Genomic DNA, 22,541 nt, shown 5'->3' on the forward strand with positions numbered 1-22,541 from the left:
CAACAAGAATGGCTGCCATTAAACAAATAGGAAACTACAAATGCTGGAGGGGATGTGGAGAAATTGGAACTCTTACTCATTACTGGTGGGAATGTACAATGGTTCAGCCGCTGTGAAAGTTTGGCAGGTCCTCAGAAAACTAGATATCAAATTACCCTACAATCTGGCAATTCCACTTCTCGGTATATACCCAGAAGCTCTGGAACGAGTGACACGAACAGACATTTGCACACTGATGTTCATAGCGGCAATGCTCACAATTGCCAAGAGATGGAAACATCCTAAATGTCCTACATCAGATGAGTGGATAAAAAAAATGTGGTACATACATATGATGGAACATATGCAGCAGTAAGAAGGAACAAGGTCCTGAAACATATGACACATGGATGAACCTGGAAGACATGATGCCGAGTGAGATAGGCCAGACACAAAGGGAGAGCTATTGTCTGTTACCACTACTATGAACTCCATGAACAATGTAAAATCATTGTTTTTTTAATGTAGAATATAGGGAAACTAGAGATATTCAGAAGCTAGTGAAGGGGGAATGATAACCTAATATTTTCAGACATGTTACTGAGTGTGAACTTAAAGGTATGGGACTGGACAGAGGTGATGATATGATTTTAAGTCCCGTAACAAAGGTGAAAATGATTGAAAAGGGCTGTTTAAAGGCATGTATCCCACAGATTAGCACTACAAATACAAATAAGTGCTTGCACAATCTACTTCTAAGGTATGACGCTGGTAAAAAGAGTTAACAACAGAATGATATACGGGAAAAACTACCTATTAAATATTATAGACTATATTTGATGGAATACCCTACCAGTACCACAGTAATTCTAGGGAGAAATAATTAGAGGCTGATAAGAGCTTTGGGGTGTTTTGTGTTATGATAATTGTTTAAAATTAAGAGTGACGATGCTTGTACAACTAAGGGAAGATAATGTGAGGCACTGATTGTTTACCTTGGACAGAATATATGCTGTGTGAAATTAGGAACCCCCTACCTAGTAAGTCAAGCCCTTGATCTTGAGGCTTGCTCTGGTGAAACTTATGGCTATAAAGTTCCTATAATTCCTATAATTATGTCTAAGAGGCACCTCCAGAGAATCTCTTTTGTTGCTCAGATGTGGCCTTTCTCTCTCTAAGCCCAACCTGGCAAATAAATTCATTAACCTCCCCCCTATGTGGGACATGACTCCCAGGGGAATGAGTCTCCCTGGTGATGTGGGACACGACTCCCAGGAAAGAGCCTGGGCCTGGCATAGAGAGATTGAGAATGCCTTCTTGACCAAAAGCGGGGAAAGAAAGGCAACAAATAAGGTTTCAGTGGCTAAGAGATTTCAAATAGAGTTGAGAGGCTATCCTGGAGGTTACTCTTATGCAAGCTCCAGCTAGACATTCCAAATGCCCACAGGATGCCAAGCCCTAACTAACAGTAGTCCCATAATACCTAGGTCCCTTTCTGAGACTCTATAAATGTTTCACTCACTAAGCTTACTTTTCAGAAACTTAAATCCTCCAGAATGTTCCTGTGCCAGATATAAGTTCCAAAACCCAGAGGCAATAGCCTCTGCAAAACCAGATGCAGCCTCTACCCCATAATGTCAATGCCCCTTTTCAATATGAACAAGTCAGACACCCCTGAAGATTGAAACAGTGATTCAACTAGAGGAAGGGGTAGCAACAGACAAGATAGGATTTAACAAAGGATTATGAATATTGAACCTTTATATAAATATTTTTTCAAGTTTCTAGGGTACTAGAATAGCTAGAAGGAAATAACTGACACGGTGGAATTGCAACCCATAACACACTTTGAAATTTGCTCTATACCTACTTTTTAAATTGTACTTTGAAAGTTACTACATTTCTATGTATAAGTTATATTTCACAATAAGGAAAAAACTGAAATTGTAGAACTGTAACCCATAACAGTCTTTGAAATTTTCTCTCTACTTTTTAAATTGTACTTTGCAAGTTATCACTTTTCTGTATATGTTATATTTCACAATAAAAAATGTTAAAAAAAAAAGTCATCTACGACATGAGAGAACTGCTCTAGCCTCAGCAGCCTGCTGACACTCACTACAAAAGAAAAAAAACAGAATTCAATGCACCAGGGGATTTTAGAATTAGACAGTGGTGAAGTCTGCACAATCTTGTACTGCACTAAAAATCACTGAATTGTACACTTTAAGAGGGTAAATTTTATGGTATACAAATTATAACCACCAAGCCCCCCAAAACAGCTCATTGTTAAAAAAGGCACATGGGAGCATCCTGAAGGGAGAGACTACGTCGTGTTCTTGAGCAGCAGGTGTTCAATAACCATTTCCTGAAGAACACAAGCAGCTCTAGCTCAAAAGAGGGCATCTGCCTGGGAAAACAAGCCACACATGCACACACACACAATCAGGTTACTATAGTTGGAATAATACTGATCTCACACACACACACAATTGGGTTGTTACTATAGTTGCAATGATAATGATCTCACAGACACACACAATCGGGTTGTTACCATAGTTGGAATGATAATGATCTCACACATACACACACACACACACACACAATCGGGTTGTTACCATAGTTGGAATGATAATGATCTCACACACACACACACACACACAATCGGGTTGTTACCATAGTTGGAATGATGATGATCACACACACACACCAGGATCATGCAAAGGTGGAGCAGTAAGGAGTTGACAATTAGGACAAGAAGAAACAATATCTTTAGCTTGTGTTCTAGTAAGGGAAAATCAAGTCATGAGTCCTTGCACACACACAATCGGGTTGTTACCATAGTTGGAATGATAATGATACACACACACACACACACACACACACAATTGGGTTGTTACCATAGTTGGAATGATGATGATCACACACACACACACACATACACAATTGGGTTGTTACCATAGTTGGAATGATGATGATCTCACACACACACACACACACAATTGGGTTGTTACCATAGTTGGAATGATGATGATCTCACACACACACACACACACACAATCGGGTTGTTACCATAGTTGGAATGATGATGATCTCTCACACACACACACACACAATCGGGTTGTTACCATAGTTGGAATGATGATCACACACACACACACACAATCGGGTTGTTACCATAGTTGGAATGATAATGATCTCACACACACACACACACACAATCGGGTTGTTACCATAGTTGGAATGATGATGATCACACACACACACCAGGATCATGCAAAGGTGGAGCAGTAAGGAGTTGACAATTAGGACAAGAAAAAACAATATCTTTAGCTTGTGTTCTAGTAAGGGAAAATCAAGTCATGAGTCCTTGCACACACACAATCGGGTTGTTACCATAGTTGGAATGATAATGATACACACACACACACACACACAATCGGGTTGTTACCATAGTTGGAATGATGATGATCACACACACACACACACATACACAATTGGGTTGTTACCATAGTTGGAATGATGATGATCTCACACACACACACACACACACACAATTGGGTTGTTACCATAGTTGGAATGATGATGATCTCTCACACACACACACACACACAATCGGGTTGTTACCATAGTTGGAATGATGATCACACACACACACACACAATCGGGTTGTTACCATAGTTGGAATGATAATGATAACACACACACACACACACACACACACACACACAATCGGGTTGTTACCATAGTTGGCATGATAATGATAACACACACACAATCGGTTTGTTACCATAGTTGGAATGATAATGATAACACACACACACACACACACACACACACACAATCGGGTTGTTACCATAGTTGGAATGATAATGATCTCACACACACACACACACACAATCGGGTTGTTACCATAGTTGGAATGATGATGATCACACACACACACCAGGATCATGCAAAGGTGGAGCAGTAAGGAGTTGACAATTAGGACAAGAAGAAACAATATCTTTAGCTTGTGTTCTAGTAAGGGAAAATCAAGTCATGAGTCCTTGCACACACACAATCGGGTTGTTACCATAGTTGGAATGATAATGATACACACACACACACACACACACACACAATCGGGTTGTTGCCATAGTTGGAATGATGATGATCACACACACACACACACAATCGGGTTGTTACCAGAGTTGGAATGATAATGATAACACACACACAATCGGTTTGTTACCATAGTTGGAATGATAATGATCACACACACACACACACACACACACAATCGGGTTGTTACCATAGTTGGAATGATGATCACACACACACACAATCGGGTTGTTACCATAGTTGGAATGATAATGATCACACACACACAATCGGGTTGTTGCCATAGTTGGAATGATGATCACACACACACACACACAATCGGGTTATTACCATAGTTGGAATGATGATGATCTCACACACACACACAATCGGGTTGTTACCATAGTTGGAATGATAATGATAACACACACACACACACACAATCGGGTTGTTACCATAGTTGGAATGATAATAATCTCACACACACACAATCGGGTTGTTACCATAGTTGGAATGATGATAGCACACACACACACACACACACAATCGGGTTGTTACCATAGTTGGAATGATGATGATCACACACACACACACACACACACACAAACCGAGTTGTTACTATAGTTGGAATGATGATGATCACATACACACACACACACACAACCGAGTTGTTATTATAGTTGGAATGATGATGATCACACACACACACACACACACACACACACACACACACACGGGTTATTACTACAGTTGGAAATGATGAGGATGAGTCCGGCCGAGCGCACCAATGGGGGAACGGCCCGATACCAGGCAGCTAAACTGTGGCTGCTTCAGCTGTCGGCTCCAGGGCAGCTGCCGAGCCCGACCACTCGGGAACCAGCTGCACCTCGTTCCATGTGGCGACTGACCCACCCCACCGATCCAAACCCCCACACTGTCTCTTCCGCACCCCTCATGCCGCCTGCTCTCTGCCTGCGCCTCGGACCAGCTTCGGCCATGGGGCATCTGCCAGCTTACTCCTCGGCATCTCGGCCGACGCGCCAGGGTCCTGAAGTGCAGCTGTGGTTGTCTGCAGATGCCCAGAGAGGATCACGTTCTTCAGTCCACTCCTGCGGGGCAGACTGACGAGGCTGTTTCAACGGAGGCATGAGCACCGTGCAGGGTGGACGGACACTCCTGCTGGGGCCCCTTATGAGGGGATGAAGGACACACAGAAGCTGAGAGATGAAATTCAGAGATGCTCACAGAGAAGCACCCAGAGAAGTTGAGAGAGAGAGACACAGACGAGCAGCCAGAAGCTGAAACCCGGGAGAGAAGGACCATGGGTGCCGGCCACGCACCTGTCCGTCCAGCGGAGGAGCCCGAGCTCAGGGAACGGTCTTCAGAGGGGTGTCGTCCCACTGATGCCTTAACTGGGTCCTTTCCCAGGCCGCAGAGATGTGAATCTGCACGCTAACAAATCCCCACCATAAAAGCCAACCCATTTCTGGAATATTGCAATTTGTCAGCTTTTACAACCAAAAACTAAAAGTGGCTTTTATTTGCTATTTTACTAGTAACTTCCCCAAGACACCAGTAGGTTACTGAAACATACCAGAAACTCAGTAAATGTTTTTATATTTCTGTTTTTACCAATTCCCTGCCATTCACTATCAGGAAAAAATACTGTATGCTACCATTTAATGCTTTCTAAATAGTTACTAACTAAAATAATACACTAAATTACAATACTGTAGAACCCCCAATATTGAGTAGTTCTGTCAAATACAGTGAGTTTTGTTTTTTTTTTAAGCTAAGGATAAAGCAACAAGGTATCTTCATTTTAGTTTATTTTTCTTCTAAAGCAGTTTTATTGAGATATATTCACACCCATACAATCCATCCAAAGTATACAATCAATAGCTCACATCTGAACTTTCTGAATGGAATTTCTAAAGTACACTATCCCTTATGTTCTAAGACAATGTGGGGAATAAAATTTAGCCAATTCTTTTTAATATAGGATTGCTCACAGAAACTACTGACTATGTCAGGCCATTTGCCACATTCTAACGAGTGCAGACTGCCGGGTTGCTGAGTTCTGGTTATCTTTCGTCTTGTGTGCTAACATTTCTCAGCACTACCAGACATCTGTCTCCAGCAACAAGTCGACACTCATCTAGCACACTCTTCTGATCTGCTAAATAAAGTCTGTGTGTGCATGCACGTGTGTACGTGCAAATAGAGACAGGAGAGAAAGACGGAGAGAAAAGGAAACCGAGTGAACACAGAAGCTCGAGGAGCCCTAGATGGCTATATAAAGCCTATTTACAATCAGTACCTTTGGGAAGTGCTTATTCTGAAACTTGAAATTTCTATTTAAAGAATTTTGTCTATTTCCACTTTTTTATGAATGTATTATTGTCACTTGTGTAATAAAGGTAAACTTGTATCAGTGTTTGCATTGTATTATGTTTTGTTGCACTGCACTGCTATATTACCCAACCCAAGCATGGAGAACACTGTAAATCTGTGCTCTGAACGCGCTGAGGCCTGGAGCCGTGCACACCTCGAGTGCCACCGTCTTAGGGCTCAGCGTGACAATTACTGGCTGCTCGACTTTAACAAGACGTCATCTCACTGCCCGAGTCTCGTCAATAATCAGTACTTTACTATAAGTAATCATATTTATTACAAGCACCCCCCGCACTTCACCGTGAGTCAGGAACCGTGCAAAGCATTGCACACGCTGCCCAACTCACTCCCACGGCACCCGATGAGGGTGGGCTCCGGGACTCCAGGCAGGGGCAGCGCCGCTGGGCCTGGACATCACCGACGCCAACTTCACAGGGCGACCACGAGAGCTATGCAGGGAGCAGACGCCGGTGTGTCACGAGCTGCAACCCGCTCTTAGGCATCACTTCTGGGATATTCAGTTGCAGGCTCTGCCCTTTACTGCACTGCTCCCGGCAGCCAGGCAGCAGGGCGGGTTGAAGACCAAGTGCTCTGAGCTTTAGACGTGGGATTATTCCGTTGCTCAATAATGCGGAAGAGCTGCATTAATTATCATATTGCTGGCATTTAGAAAATACATTAACAATATGAAATAGTAAAGTCTTCCTTAAGTTAAAGTTCCTCCTAAGAAAGAAAGGTTTAAAAACTACGCATCAAGTGACAGACTCCAATGAAGAATTCACAAAAAATACTAAAACAGATTCTGAAAAATGAAAGCTATTAAAGGCATATCTTGGAGAAGCAAGCCCACATCCGAGTGAGAAATCTCACAAACAAAACACGCCTTGAAGCCGCGACTGGAACAGCTTCCTTCGGCATCTGTTAGAAGCCATGTCCCTGCCATCTCAGACTTTGAAAACATACCCCCACCCCCACGAGCACACCCAGATGGCCACAGACACTCACGGCTTCCCTGGGCAGGACGTGCCTGCGATTTATTTCTGACAGAGTTCCATCAGCTCGTGCTGGGCCCACGAGACAGTGGCACGGTGTTAGCACCAGCTTGGAATATCTCAATATTCTACATAATTGTAGAAAGCCTCTCAAACCATCCCAGGCCGCACTCTCCAGCCCCCAGCATCGCCCCCCTCCCCCCAGCATCGCCCTCCCTCTCCCCCCCAGCATCGCCCCCCTCCCCCCAGCATAGCCCTCCCTCCCCTCCCACAGCATCACCCTCCCCCCCAGCATCACCCCCCCTCCCCCCAGCATCGCCCTCCCTCTCCCCACCCAGCATCGCCCCCCCTCCCCCCAGCATCGCCCTCCCTCCCTCCCCCCAGCATCGCCCTGCTCCCTTCCCCCCCAAACATCACTCTCACTCTCCCCCCCATGCTCAAATCCCTCCCTTTCTGGCAAGCATCTGCATTTCAAACAACTTGCTTTGGGGGCTTTTAATCCCCCAGGCATATTATGTTTTATTAAAGCAAAACAAACAAAAAACAGTCATTTCTAGGTTCTCAGGAGCAAAACCAGAAAAAGAAGCTGAGGTTGTTAATCCGTATGTGAAAAACCCAGTGAAGCCCCTCAGCTCCTAGGATATTACATCACACAGGACACGTCTGGTCTGTCGGCTCCAAAGCTGGATGAGCCTCCACGTGTCCCAGGTAAGAGCGCTGGGACACGTCTGGTACACACTTCCGTGGGTCGGTGCACTCGGGATGCATGATCGAAGCAGGCGGCGGCACTCGCTTGTGGGCAGGTTGGTGCAGCACTGGGCACAAAACGCCAGCTGAACTGAGACTGGGCACTGCTCACAAATGCCACTTTGTCTGGACGGGCCTGGAGCCGAGAAACGTGCCCCCATCTGGCTTAAGCTACAATGCCTCAGTGTGCTGCATCATGCGTTCAAACCCCAGCAGAACACGGTGCCAACGCGCTCTGAAGGCCGCTGTTTCTGACGGCCACCCTGCAGCTCAGTCACAGCCCAAAGCCGGCGAAGTCACAACCAGACAAGGTCCCTTCATGGCCAGGCAGGGCTTCCGCAGCCGGTGTGTCAGCTCGGGGCCAGGTGCAGCCCGTGCGCGCGCGAGAACTCGGGGAGCACACCGCCCGCAGCACAGAGACCACTGCCCTCCCTGCTCCCAAGCTCGGGGCTCAAACGCACAGGAGCCTCCCAGGCCGCTCCCGGGAAATGCTGACGAACCACAGCAGCGCTCTCCTCGGCAATCCAAGGGCTGGCGACACAGCTGCAGACACGGGAAACGGGATCTCCTGGAAAGGTATGTTTCCTCCCTCAGCCTCAGGCCCTGGCGCAGCACAGGCTGTGACCTCTGCCTCAAGATGCCCACCGCCCCCACCACCTCACTCCCCAGGTTCCTCCATGCATGTGACCGGACGGGGTGTCATCTCCTCCAGGAAGCCTTCCTGGCCTTTCCTCAGTGGGATGTGGCCCCTTCCTTGTTCAGCTCAGCATTTTATGGTCTGTTCCCTTGCCACACATGACCCCTCTGCAGGCAGGGGACACATCTTTTATCTGTTTCTGGAAGGGCAAAATCCCAGATACAGGCTCGATGCTCACTGCATGTTTAAAAACAATTACATACGTGACTGAATTTGGCAAGTACTTCCTGAGCACATATCACAGGCCTTGCACTGATCTCCAGGCCAGGTACAAACCACCTGAGACTTCCAACCAGTAAGCTCAGAGAAGGACCATGGGGGGCAGAAGGCACATTCTACATCGTGGGAGATACAGCTCCATTCAACGGAACTGTGCAGCTAAGATCCATGCATTTCAGTGCATGCAGATTTTACCGCAAAACAGAGAACTGCAACAAACACAGATGATCACCTGGTGCTAGAGCAAAGAGGAGGCCGAGCAACGGTCGGCACTGGGCAAGGGGCACGGGGTTTAGGCTGTTATTTCACAGGCTTTGAAATTTTCCAAAATAAAAAGCTAAAAAGCATCCCTGCACTCATGTGCATGAATATTAATGAAACTAATGTCAGGTCACTTCCATTTGGAACAAGGGAGGAAGTTACAGGTCACTCAAGTGGCGTAAGGTTCTTTGTGCCACTTTTCTCATTTAATCCTCATAAGATATTTTACCCCCACTTTGCAGGTGGGGACATGAAGCGCAGGAAGACTACTCAATTTGCTGAGCGAGCGAAGGGACCAGGCTAGGGCACTCCTGCTTGGACCCTGGGCTGTGGCCGGGACCGGACAGGCACAGCTGGGGCCCGAGCAGCAGTGTCTGTCGCTACTCACAGCGTCCAGATCCCAGGACGCACGCTGCCGCAGCTCCTGCACCCGCAGCTCCTGCACCTGCTCGCACACGTCCGAGAAGCAGGTGCTGCAGTAGTCCGCATACTGCTCAGCCAGGTCGTCGATGCTCCCCAGTGAGCCGTCCTGTGCAGGGGAGGAAGAGAAGGAGGGGCACAGGGTCAGTCTCCGTTCAGCACCCACTTGCCCTCTGCCACCCTCCGCAGGCAACAGCAAGGCCAGCGTTATCGGTGAACTCAAGAGGGCCAAGGATGGCACAGCAGGACCCCACGCACCTCGGGGGCCCTGAGATGGGGTCCACAGGCTTCCACGTCGTGTAGATAACCGAGGGTCCCAGAGCCAACAGGCAAAGAGGCCAGGCCTCCAACCAGTGCCCCCGTGTCGACGCCACGTCCCAGCCCCAGCTCCCTGCCTGAGCAGGACTCAAAGGGCCCAGGGAAGCTGCCGGGGCCTGCAGCTGAGGGCCTGCCGGTCCACCCACATCAGCAACTCCCAGAGCTCCCAGGACCCGGAAAACTCTAGAGCATCCGGTGCCAAGGGTGGGGCTGGGTCCGGGGCACACCTGCCCACAGCCTGGCATGAGCCCTTCTAAGAGAAGAAAACCCTCTTCCAGGTGCTCCCCCACACAGACGCACCCCTGCCTGCATCCGTAAACCTGTCTCCGGGCAGAAGGGTTCTGGAAGTTACCCTGGGCCACAGTCTGAGCTCACACCCAGCTCTGCTCTCACAGGCACGTGCTGCGTCCTCGGCTCCAGCAATGCCAGCAAGACACACGAGACTCCTAGAACTTGCGGGCACACACACACTGGACACACGTAAGCGCCTAACCCACCCAGGTGACCCCCGCGAGGCTGCCGTCCTCCAGGGGGTGCTCCTGGAACACCCACTCGACAAACTCAGGGCCCCTGGGAGAGCAGAACGCAGCGCTGTCAATTCATTCGTTCGGAAAGAACCTGTCTGCCCCTCTTCACCTCCCACATCTCCTCTCTGAGGTGCAAGAAAATGAGTTCACTAAGACCTCCCGGGAGCTGCAAGAGCAGCATGAAGCCGCGCCCGCCTTCCGCTTTCCAGGCAGACGTGGGCCGCCCAGGGTGACCCCGCGGGACTCAGGGAGATGCCGGACACCAAGCGGGTCTGGGAGTCAGGCACCCCTGGAGATGTCTCCGCAGGACCCCAGGCCCTGGCCAGGCAGCCCGGGCCGCAGAGCCGCGTCTCTCCCCACGGGCCCTTCCGAACCAGAAGCTGGAGTGAGGGGATTTCCTCAAAGCCCCTCGTGCAGGACCAGGGAGAGCAGGTGGCGTGGGACCCCCGCCTCAGTCAGGAAACGGCCGGAAAACAGACGCGCTCCGGGAGGACAGAGTCAGGCCAGACCACAACACGGCGCACCAGTGGCGACCCCGGCGCACGTGAACGCCACGACTCCAGCACCCGAGCCTCCCGCCTGGCTCTGTCTGTCCACCCCCCACCTTGTGTGATCTGCCCGTGACCTGCCCCCAAAGGCAGCGAAGCTGCTGGTGTGTCGTCTGGGGCTCCAACGGGAGCGGTGGGCGAGGGGCTGCGGAGCCACCAGCCAGCACCCCACGCGGGTCCTCGGGGCCCCTCGTCCCCCAGCGCAGGGAACTGGGCAGCTTTGCTGGAGTCTCGGGGAAAGGGGAGGCAGAGGTGCAGCTGCCGGGGGGCACCTGTGTCCACCCACCGCACGCGGGGGCCCAGGACGAGGGGACCCGGCTCCTCTCGCCTTGGGCGCTGCCTCCCGCCCCTCGAAGGCTGCTGAGGCCTTGCTGCTCCCCCCAAGGACGTCGTCCTCCGTCCACTCACTCCCCGGCACATGGTGGGGAGGACAATAAGCGTCTTGCCCTGGGTGACCTCGAGGGACAGGACAAGGACTTGTCACCGGCCGCCCGAGACTGGAGCCCAGAAGGCACCCGGGACCCCCCGGGACCCGAGTGCCACTTTCCTCTCCTTCTCCCCCCCAGGAAGCGTCCCCTGACCCCTGGTGGCCTGGGCCCGGCAGCAGGAGGTGCCTGGACGCGGGCTCTCCGGCCCGGCTGGGTGATGGGAGCCACGCTCTCCGTGTCTCTGCCCGGCCCTCCCACAGCGCCGGTCCCTGGTCCCCCTTTCTCTCTCTCTCTCCGTCTGCCTCCCTGTTCCCACATCTGTCTGTCTTTCCATCCCCCACACACACTGAGGCACGGAGGCTTCTACATGGGTTCATGTGCACCGATCACAGTTGGCCGTTTCCTTCAACTCCTTAAGGCCACCAGCTGAAACTGAGACACAGTTTTTCAGATGGCTCCGTTCAGATTACTTTTTCTTCCTCTTTCCTCTCCTCTTCCATACAGAGGTACACCTTCAAAGCTAGCTGTTAGTCCTACAGTTTGCAAGCTACTTACAAACATTTTTTGCTTACCAGTGAAATTTTTAATTCTCTATACTTCACTCCCCCTTCTTCTCAACTCCCCAGTAATCAGGGGGCCTGGAAAATACGTCTGTTGCTCACGAGGAATAAAGCAGATGTTCACCTCAATTCGGGCCAGAGCCGACACTCCACACTGTACCAGGCTCAGCACCCACAGCCCCCCGTCGGCGCCCAGGACACAGTAAGTTGAAGAGGGTGGCCCAGAGGCCTTTCCTTTTCCAAATGGCTTTCAAGATCTAAATCAAACCCCCATAATTACACCTTCGTCAGTCATGACAATTTACATGCCAAGAAGGCAAAAGAAGACAGGAATGTGTGTGTTTTAAAGAAGGAGGAGTTGCCTGCCATCCCTGGAAAGGAACCGAATCCATCCCAGTCTGACGAAAGCAAAGATGATTTTCTCTCCAGCCACTCCAGAGCCTTCCAGGCATGCGTGGAAACTGCATCCTCCTGCCCAACTTGCTGTCACTGGAAATAGCAGGGAGGATCTGCTAGATGAGAAGACTCATTCCCGCTAAAAACATCCACAACATCTGTCCATAAGGAACTTGAACAGCACACTGATGTCTCAGCAAGCACAACTTTTGCATCTTTCTTTGGGGGCATGTCAAGCCCACATCTGTCACATCACACAGAGCTAACGTCAAGGGGCACTGATGTTACAAAACAAACTATAGCTACGAAGTGAATTTACACCGTCTCTACACTTATACCATTGGCACAATTATTAAAACACCGAAACAAATTCCTTTTTAACCTGTTTTCTTCTTTTAAAGTGGTCACAGTTTCTGGTCTAGTTTATTGGTTGCCTGATATGTTTCACTTCCTTATTTTACCCCTTTGGTTCTCACACATTTGGCTAAAGCAATATTAGCTCAAGTTCAGAACAGGGGAAAAACTTATTTCCCCAAAAGAATTTTTGTTTTTGTAAGTAAATTGTGAAATTTTGAGTCACATTATCCTTTTTTTAAGGTATGAAACAATATTTACTTAGAATGAAAAATGAAATCACAACAAATTCCAATTTTCACAAAGCTGACACATACCAAAACATCACAAAAATCAAGAAAATAACATATTGTCAATTAATTGCCTAACACTCTTCTATAATACTCCTCCTACTTCTTTTGCAGCAAATTCCGATCATCCTGTCACATGATAATGATTCTGCAATATATTAGAGAAATTTCAAAGACAAGTCTGGTTTTCTTCTAGCATGTTTGAAATTCATTTTTAATTATTGACAGCTTAGAAATTTTATTTCACTTTCATATATTTTTAGGAGTAGTGTCATGCAAATTTTTAAGATTGTGGTCAAATTTGAGGACAATCTCTTTGAAGATTTTCTCCTACTTGAATTGTAAGTTTCCAGAGCAATTCAAGTTTTCTTGTGCATGGACTAAACTTAAACACTCTTTAAATTGTCAACTGTCATTAACAAATATATTGTTGGTATTCTTGCTGTCACAGCATATTATGAATTATATTTTACTTCACTGATATCAGTTCTTTGTGTCATAAGAAAGGGACATTTAAATTTACTTATTTTCAGTGGGTTCACTCCTCTTAATTATATGGTTTATCAAAAAACCCAAAACCTCATGCATTACTTCTATTTGATATCTCTTTTATTCTTAATGAATTAATTCTTTGAGCAAAAATTGTTATATTTCATTTCTAACGTCAGAATTTTTACTGATTTTAATTACTCACTTTATTGGTTACCCTTTGTATTCCATCAATTTTTAAGCGAATTTTCTCTCAGTTTCTATTTTAAGATGACAAATGAAGGTGTCCTTCATAGAGATCAAAAGGAATCTTTAACTTCTTGTTTTGTTGATTTGTCCCAAAATGTCTTTCCAAACTATAGCTAAAATGGTATTGAAGTTGGAATGCACGTTGTCTTTTCAACAAGAATTGTCTCCCATCCCTGCCTTTAAGAAAAGGAAAGGGGACTGTGCACCGATTCAGGACCCCTTTACTCTTCACGTTACAGAGCGTGTCACAGCATGGTCTCACAGGGTCACACGTCCACCCCCGGGGCCCGCTGGAGAAGCCACACTTCGGTGACTTGCCCACAAAGCCACAGACACATACGTCATACCGCACACCCACCTCTACACAGCCCATTTAAAAATGAGCGAGGTGGGAAGACGCATCTTCACCAAGGACCAACAACCGCTGAACTGCGGGAGTCTGGTGGAATGCTGGGCAGTGTCCGGGGAGCAGCGGGCGGAAGAGGCCAGTAAGCGCGATCCACTGGCGAGACCCGCCCTCCCTCCCTGGCCTCAGGGCCATTGGCAGTGGGGACCACAGCTCAGGCTCCTGCTGCAGCTTGCTGGTGCCAGAGTGGGACATTAAAATCCAGACCCCCGAACTCTGGGATGGGCGGTCTGACCACTGACCATGGCTTTTGACCAGCTGTTTCAAACCCCGGGGGGCCGGCTCTCAGGGTGGCCCCTTCCAACCCACCTCAGGCAAAGGCAGCAAAGGAATCTTAAAAACAGTCACCATCTTCAAACTAGGGAAACAGTTAAAGGGCTGCATTAGTTAATGTGCAGGTACTGAATCAAGAAAACACAGCTTCAAATCCATAGAAGACCCCTACCTGGGACACAACTCTCAGGGATGTAAGTCTCCCTGGCAACGTGGGACATGACTCCCAGGGAAGAGCCTGGCCCTGACCTCGTGGGATGGACAATGCCCTCTTGAACAAAAGGGGAAAACAAAATGTAACAAAATGAGGTTTCAGTGGCTGAGAGATTTCAAATAGGCAAGAGGCCATTCTGGAGGTTACTCTCAAGCAAGCTTCAGCCAGATACTGCAAATTGCTGCAGCATGCCAAGCCCCAACCAACAGTATTCCTGAAAACTCTAAAAAATACCCAGGGCTGTCTCTAAGACCCTATAAAAGTTTTACTTATTTATTTTTCAGAAACTTAAAACCTCCATGTTGTTCCTATGCCAGAAAAGCCCTGAATCTAAGAGGTAACAGTCTCTCCAAGAACATCAACCAGTTGCATTCCCCTACCCCATAATGTTGACACCCCTTTTCAACATGAAGAAGTTAGAACGGTCATTGCCGAAATATCCCTGAAGAGTAACAGAATGATCAAATGAGAGGGAGGTGCTATAAGAGAGAAGTTGGGATTTAACAAATGATTATGACTACTGAATTATCATATAGATGTTTCTTTTTAGCTTCTAGTGCATTCGAACAGCCAGAAGGAAATAACTGAAACTGGAACTGTAACCCATACTAGACTTTGAAATTTGTTCTGTAACTACCTGTTAAGCTGTATTTTCAAATTTATCACTTTTCTATGTTATATTTCACCATAAAAAATGTTTTAAAAATATAATAAAATTAAAAAGCCGTAGAAGTGGCTCTTAGAGTCCTTGCCGGGCCCTCCCACCCCTCCACAATGCAGGTGGAACCAGCTGGCTCTCCCACTCTGGGTCCTGGCCCTGTTCCACAAGCAGCAGTGACCCCTGTGTGTGTACCGGGGTAGATGGAAGTCAGTGGACGTGTGCCAGGGGGGAGGCCTGAAAGAGGAAGCCAGGGAACTAGTCTCCAGCTCCCCTCCCAGAGTCCATCCCCAGGCAGAGAAGCCCTGCAGACCGCTGGGAAGGCGAAAGAAACAATTAGGCTGAAGTGGCCTGGGGCAAAGGAGAGAGCCCCCAGCAGAGGTAAAGCCTATTTCAAAGGGAGTGAGGGTGTTCGATGGAACTCCTGTAAACTGTAAATCTACCTCCTTAGCTGCAGGTGCCCCACCCAGTCTTCCTGGATGGTCAGTCCATACCAAACCTTTACTCCAACACCAGCTTTCCAGGGATCATCAGCAGACAAGGCTCTTTCACTCACCCCCAAGGTAAGAGGTGACAAAGGCAGGCCTCTCCTTTCTCCTTCAGATCTCAATGTCTCCTCTCCATCCTAATCCCAGTGTGGTCACAAGCCACTGACACAACTTCCCAGCTCTTACCTATCCCTCCAATCTCACCACATTTACCATCAGTTCCATAACCCATGTCCACTGTAACTTGCACAAAGTGAATGTGGAAAATCACAAATGTATCCACTGTGAAGTCTGACAATGTCACTCTCTTGCCTGGAATATAAGAACCATTTCATCTGATCTCTGTCCTATTGCTCCCACACCAACCCTTGCAAGAGTCTGGTATTTTGGGTAGAAATATCTACCAAATCCAACAACTGCAGCTCCCTGACTAAAGCCTACCCCTTTCCCACATGTGCCTAAGCTGTTCCGTCCACCTGCATATTCTTCACCCTGCAGATACTGTTCATCCTTCACAATGGCTTCAAGTGGCCCTGACAATCCTACCCCATCCATGTAAAGCATACGTCCCCCCTCACATCCAAACAGTATGACATAGTGTCTGGAATTGGCTTCAAAACCAGAGGGCAGAAGAGGAGGGTAGTGGGTACAGATACTGATGAAAAAGATTGGTCATGACTGATAGAACATGGAGGCTCTTTAAAATAGTCTCTCTACTTTTGTATAAATTTGAAATTCTACATTTTAACAAGTTTTTTAAAACTGGCTTTATTTGTTTACATGTTTTTTTGTTCCCAGGAAACTATAAGTCCTTGAAAGCTGGGGATGGGTCTAACACATTTTTGCATCCTAGCTACTCTTGTCATCAGAATGACTGACATGTAGCAATACCTAAGAAATATCCATCAAGTGCATGAATTGGTGAATGAATGGAAGTTGTTAGAGCCAATCTCTACCCTTGCTGAGGTGTGACAGTAACTGTGTTGACAGACTGCTGTGCTGGTTTGGATGTATTATGTCCCCCCAAATGCCATTATCTTTGATGCAATCTTGTGGGGACAGATGTATTTAGTGTTGATTAGATTGGAATCCTTTGATTGTTTCCATGGAGATGACTCAATCAACTGTGAGTGAAATATTTGATTGGATAATTTCCATGGAGGTGTTACCCCACACATTCAGGGTGTTAATTGGATCACTGGAGTACTTTAAAAAGAGCCACACAGGCCCAGACTCTTGCTACAGCCACGAGGGACACTTTGAAGAACACACAGAGCTGAGAGCAACTGAGAGTGACATTTTGAAGAGGAGCTGCAGCTAAGAGAGGACAAAACACCCCAAGAGCAACATTTTGGAGAACACCATTTTGAAATGTAACCTGGGAGCAAGCAGACACCCGCCACAAGCCTTGTGAGCTATCAAGAGATTTTCCGGACACCAATGGCCATCCTTCAGTGAAGGTACCCCCTTACCTTTGACACTTTATGGCCTTAAGACTGTAACTCTGTAACCAAATAAAACCCCTTTATAAAAAGCTGATCCATTTTTGGTGTTTTGCAAAAAGGCAATATTAGCAACCGAACACTGCCCAACAAGCTAGCATTGAGCTAGCCCCACCAAATGTGGTGAGCTTTTACAGCCACAACCCTGGCCTCCCTAACCTCACAACAGTGATACAGTCTAGTAGTGAGACACCAAAACATGAAATATATCACTACAAAGAATGACAATGAAAGAGAATACCCAGAATATGGTGGGGAGGGAGCAAGTGGGGAGGTTCCAGGCAGAAGGGATGGCAAATGCCATTCTCCAAGTCAGGAGACGGGCCAATCTTTTCCTGATGGTGGAGGACCCAGAGCACAGGGAGTGGCAGGATAGGAACCAGGAAATAGTGGGAATCCAGGGTCTGTGGATTCATTAAGCTCCCAACCACACACTTTAAAAACAACCAAACCACAGATTTTGAATGCATGGCCCCCTTTCCCATGATGTACTCCACATAAAAACCTCTTATAATATCACCTATTCCTCACCAGCTAGAAAACTACCTAACCCAAGATACTGTTGCTGCCGAGGCCCCACCCAGGGTCCACAGCCCATCAGTCCTTGGCCAGCTGTTTTATTTTATTTCTATCCAGCTGTGAAGCCATTAAAGCTGTTGATGCCGATAAGGCAATATGAAGTGAACCTTCACCATGGCATCTGCTTCCATGACCCCTTGCAGGGGCCCTTCATTTCTGAGTGGTAGAAAAGGATATGACTTTCAACACTGAAGAGAGAGGGCCAAAATCCACTGGACTGTCCTCTCTCTTTCCTAGGATGGACACAGTCAAACAAGGATGTGCAGCCTCACAAAATAAAGCATATGCATGAAGAAGCACCACAAGGTAGCCAAGAGCTCCAGCTCAGGTCCAGAAAGTCCTGCTTCCAAACCTGACACCAGGTCTCAACCACACCACGCATCCCAACCCAACTCTTTGTCTGAAACCAACTCTGCCACAGTAGCTGCTGGCCCAGCACAACCTCAATGACTGCAACTGTAGGTTTAATAGGATTAATACCTGTAAACCCCTGACACAGTACTGGCACCAAATGGGTCTCTGGTTGATGGTAAGAGTCTCTGAGGAAGGCAAAGGAGATTCCCCCTATAATCTGTCACATCTGGGTTATATCACATGATGGGGCACAGGGTTTCAGTTTATTGTGAACAAAGACAACAAGGATTTCAATACAGGAAAGGAATTCAAATGTAATCTCATTTGATGACTTCATTTTAAATAAGAAACAATAACTGAAGGCCACAAAGTTTGAATAACTTGTCCCAGAACACAAAAAAACAAGCCTCCACCATCACTGTCCAGGAATTGATTTCTAGTTATTTTCATTTATTTGCTAGTAATTCTTAATATGTTGTGGGTCACAGATCTTGTTGGAATCAAGAAGTTTCTTTATATAGGATCATGACATCTGCAAACATGTCATTAACTTTCTTTCCAATTTGAATGCCTTTTATTTCTCTTTTTTGCCTGATTGCTCTGGCTAGAACTTCCAGTACAATGCTGAATCACAGTGGGCTGCTGGTTTGAAACTGTTATGGGCCCCAGAAGAGCTACGATCTTTTAATCCAACCTTGTTGGGTTGAACCTTTGGTTGAGTGTTTCCATGGAGATGTGATTCACCCAACTGTGGGTGAGACCTTTGATTAAATTATTTCCATGGAGATATGGCCCTATCCATCCCAAGTGGGTCTTAATTAGATCACAAGAGTCCTTTAAGAGACCTGACAGAAACAAGGAGCTCAGAGAAGCTGAGAGAAACATTTTGGAGAGAAGTTAAGGTATGTAATCCAAAGTTTGCCCCTGGGATAAACTAAGAGCTGACATAGATCCAGATGCTTGGAGACACTGGCAGATGCAGAGAGAAGGATGTTTGGAGTTGCTGAGCCAAGAGATGAAGCCCAGACTTAGCCCAACAGAAGTTAAGAGAGGACTCCCAGACTCTTAAAGAAAAACATCCCAGGAGAACCAAGCAGAGAGCTGAGAGAAGCTAAGAGAGACAGAAGCCAGAGACATTTTGGAGAAAGCCATTTTGAAACCAGAACCTGGGAGCAAAGAACAGCAGATGCCACCCACGTGCCTTCCTAGCTGACAGGTGTTCCAGACGCCATTGGCCTTTCCTCAGTGAAAGTATCCTCTAGTTGATGACTTAGTTTGGAGACTTTTATGGACATTTGGGAACTAATAAATCCCCTTCGTAAAAGCCATCCATTTCTGATATTTTGCATTATCATACCAGAACACATGGTGACAGTGGGCATCCTTGCCTTGTTCCTTGCCTTAGGGGAAAGCCTTCAGTTTTTCACCATTGAGTATATCTGATGTGGGTTTTTCATATATGTCCTTTATCATGTGAGAAAGTTTCTTTCTAATCCTAGATGTCAATATTTTTATATTTATTAAGATTTGATTTGTGGCCTAACATACGGTCTACCCCAGAAAATATTCCATGTACCCTTGAGAAGAATGTGTGTTCTGCTATTGTTGGGTGGAGCGTTCAATATTTGTCCATTAGGTCTAACTGGCTAGCAGCATTCAAGTTCTCTAGCTCCTTACTGATCTTCTGTTTAGATGTTCTATCAATTATTCAAAGTGGTGTGCAGAAAACTCCAACCATTACTGTAGAACTACCTGTTTCTCCCTTCAATTCTGTCAATTTTTGTTTCATACATTTTGGGGCTCTATTATGAAGTGCATACATGTTTATAATCATTGCATCTTCTTTCTGGATTGAACTCTTTAACAATGTATAATATGCTTCTTTATCTTTTGTAAACTTTTTTGACTTATCCTCTATTTTTCTGACAATAGCATAGTCATTATACCTTTTGATTACTGTTGACCTGGAACATCTTTTTCTGTCCTTTTACTTTCAACCTCTTTGTGTCTTTGTACCTAAAGTGAGTCTCTTGGAGATGGCATATAGATGTGTCATGCCTTCTCATCCAATCTGCCAATCTCTGCTTTTAATAGAGGAATTTAATCCACTGACATCTAAGGTAAGATCCAGAGAAGGAAATAATTACTTCTGCCATTTGTTATCTGAAGAGTTTGTATGATTTTTAGTACTCAATTACTCCCATTACTGCATTTTGGTTGTTGTTTAGTTGCTTTTTTGTGGTGTACCATTTTGATTCCCTTTGTCTTTTCTCTATATTTTTAGATATTTTCATAGTGGTTACCTTTGTAATTATGATGATGATCTTAAACTAATAATCTAGTTTGACTAGTACCAACCTGGTTTCAGTTTTATACAAACTCTCTATTCCCATCTATCTCTATCCTTCCCCCTTTATATCGTCATTGATTCATATCACATCTTTATACATTGTATGCCCATTAACAGAAATTTTAAATGGCATATGGGGGAGGGAGTAAGCAGTTACACACCCAAAGTATAATAATACAGGGTTTTTTTTATATATCTGTGCATATTTTTACATGTGATATATTGTATATGTCATATATTTTTATATATCTGTATAACTCTAACCTTTAACATTCTTTATTTCTTCTCATGGCTTCAAGTTACTGTCTAATACCCTTCTATTTCAGCCTGAAGGACCTCCTTTAGCATTTCTTACAGATCATGTCTTCTGGTAATGACCTTTCAGCTTTTGTCTACCTGTAAATGTCTTAATTTCTCCTTCATTTTTGAAAGATAATTTTGCTGAATATAAAATTCTTGGTTGAGTTTTCATTTCTTTAAGAACTTTAAATATGTCATCCTACTGTCTCCTGGCCTCCATGGTTTCTGATGAGAAATCTGCTGTTAATCTTTCATTGGGGTCCCTTGTATGTGCCAAGTCACCTCTCTTACTCCTTCAAAATCCTCTTTTTGTCTTTGGATTTTGAAAATTTCACTCAATTGTGTCTCAGTGTACATCTGTTACAGTGTATCCTGCTTGAAGTTCATTGAGCTTCCTGGATGTGTATAGTCTTCAGATTTGGGAAGTTTACAGCCATTATTTCTTCAAACACTTTTTCCTCTCTCCTCTCTCTCTCTCTCTCCCTCTCCCTCTCCCTCTGCAACTCTAATCACGTGTAGTTGGGTGTGCTTGATGGTGCCACACAGGTCTCAGGCTCTCCTCATTTTTCGTCATTTTTTTCTTCAGCTCCTCACATTGGATAAGTTCAATTATCTTGTCCTCAAGTTCACTGATCCTTCTTTCAGCCTGTTCAAATCTGCTGTTGAATCCATCTAATGAATTTTTCATTTCAATTACTGCATTTTGCAACTTCAACATTTCTGTTCATTTCCTTTTTAGAATTTCCAGCTCCTTATTTTGTTCAATCAATATTTTCCTAATATCTTTTAATTCTTTGGGTTCCCTGAACTCATTGGACATATTTAAGACAGTTGATTTAATATGTTGGACCAAGAGTTCCAATGTATGAGTTTCCTCAAGGATGGTTTCCGGAAAATTCATTTTTCCTCTGAATGGGCCACACTTTCTTGTTTGATTAGTTGTTTTGTAATTTTTTGTTGATATCTGGATATTCTGAGTATTATGTTGTTGTAAGTCTGAGAATCAATTCTCCCATTCTTCAGGGAATGATAATGTTTTTGTTGCTGAGAGCTGGAGCCATCAATTTGTAACCTTTACAAACTACTTTTTTTTTTTACCCACAAATATGGAATGGAAAAAGAAAAGAGTCAAAAATAACAGGTTCTGTCTGTTTTGCCTGAGCAGGGTTGGAAACATAGCAGCCCTCAGAGCTGGTTCCCAGTGATCTGAACTAGCTGACCCAAAGCAATCAGACCACACTCCCCCAGTTTTTGGAGGAATAGGTCCTCACAGCCCAGCCTAACACCAGCAAGCTGCATCAGGAGCTGTAGCTGCAGCCACACAGCAGGGATGGGGGTGGGGACCACTGCATGGAGGGTAGAATTACCAGCCTCTTACCCCAGGTCTTTCCTGGATGCCATAAAGTGCTCCACTAGAATCCAAAGTTTCAAAATAGTTGATTCTGATGGATTCTGCCTGCTCAATG

General features: G+C 45.9%; 1 protein-coding gene across 1 annotated transcript in view; it reads right to left on the reverse strand.

The window, feature by feature from the left end:
* Positions 1 to 22,541, reverse strand: part of SASH1 (SAM and SH3 domain containing 1) — a 157,073-nt gene that overhangs the window by 113,958 nt on the left and 20,574 nt on the right. Inside the window, 1 exon segment of the mRNA XM_037842581.1 lies at positions 9,761 to 9,901. Within this exon segment, the coding sequence (XP_037698509.1) occupies positions 9,761 to 9,901 (141 nt within the window).

Source organism: Choloepus didactylus, chromosome 7 (genome assembly GCF_015220235.1).
Source record: "Choloepus didactylus isolate mChoDid1 chromosome 7, mChoDid1.pri, whole genome shotgun sequence".
NCBI classification, from domain to species: Eukaryota; Metazoa; Chordata; class Mammalia; order Pilosa; family Megalonychidae; genus Choloepus; species Choloepus didactylus.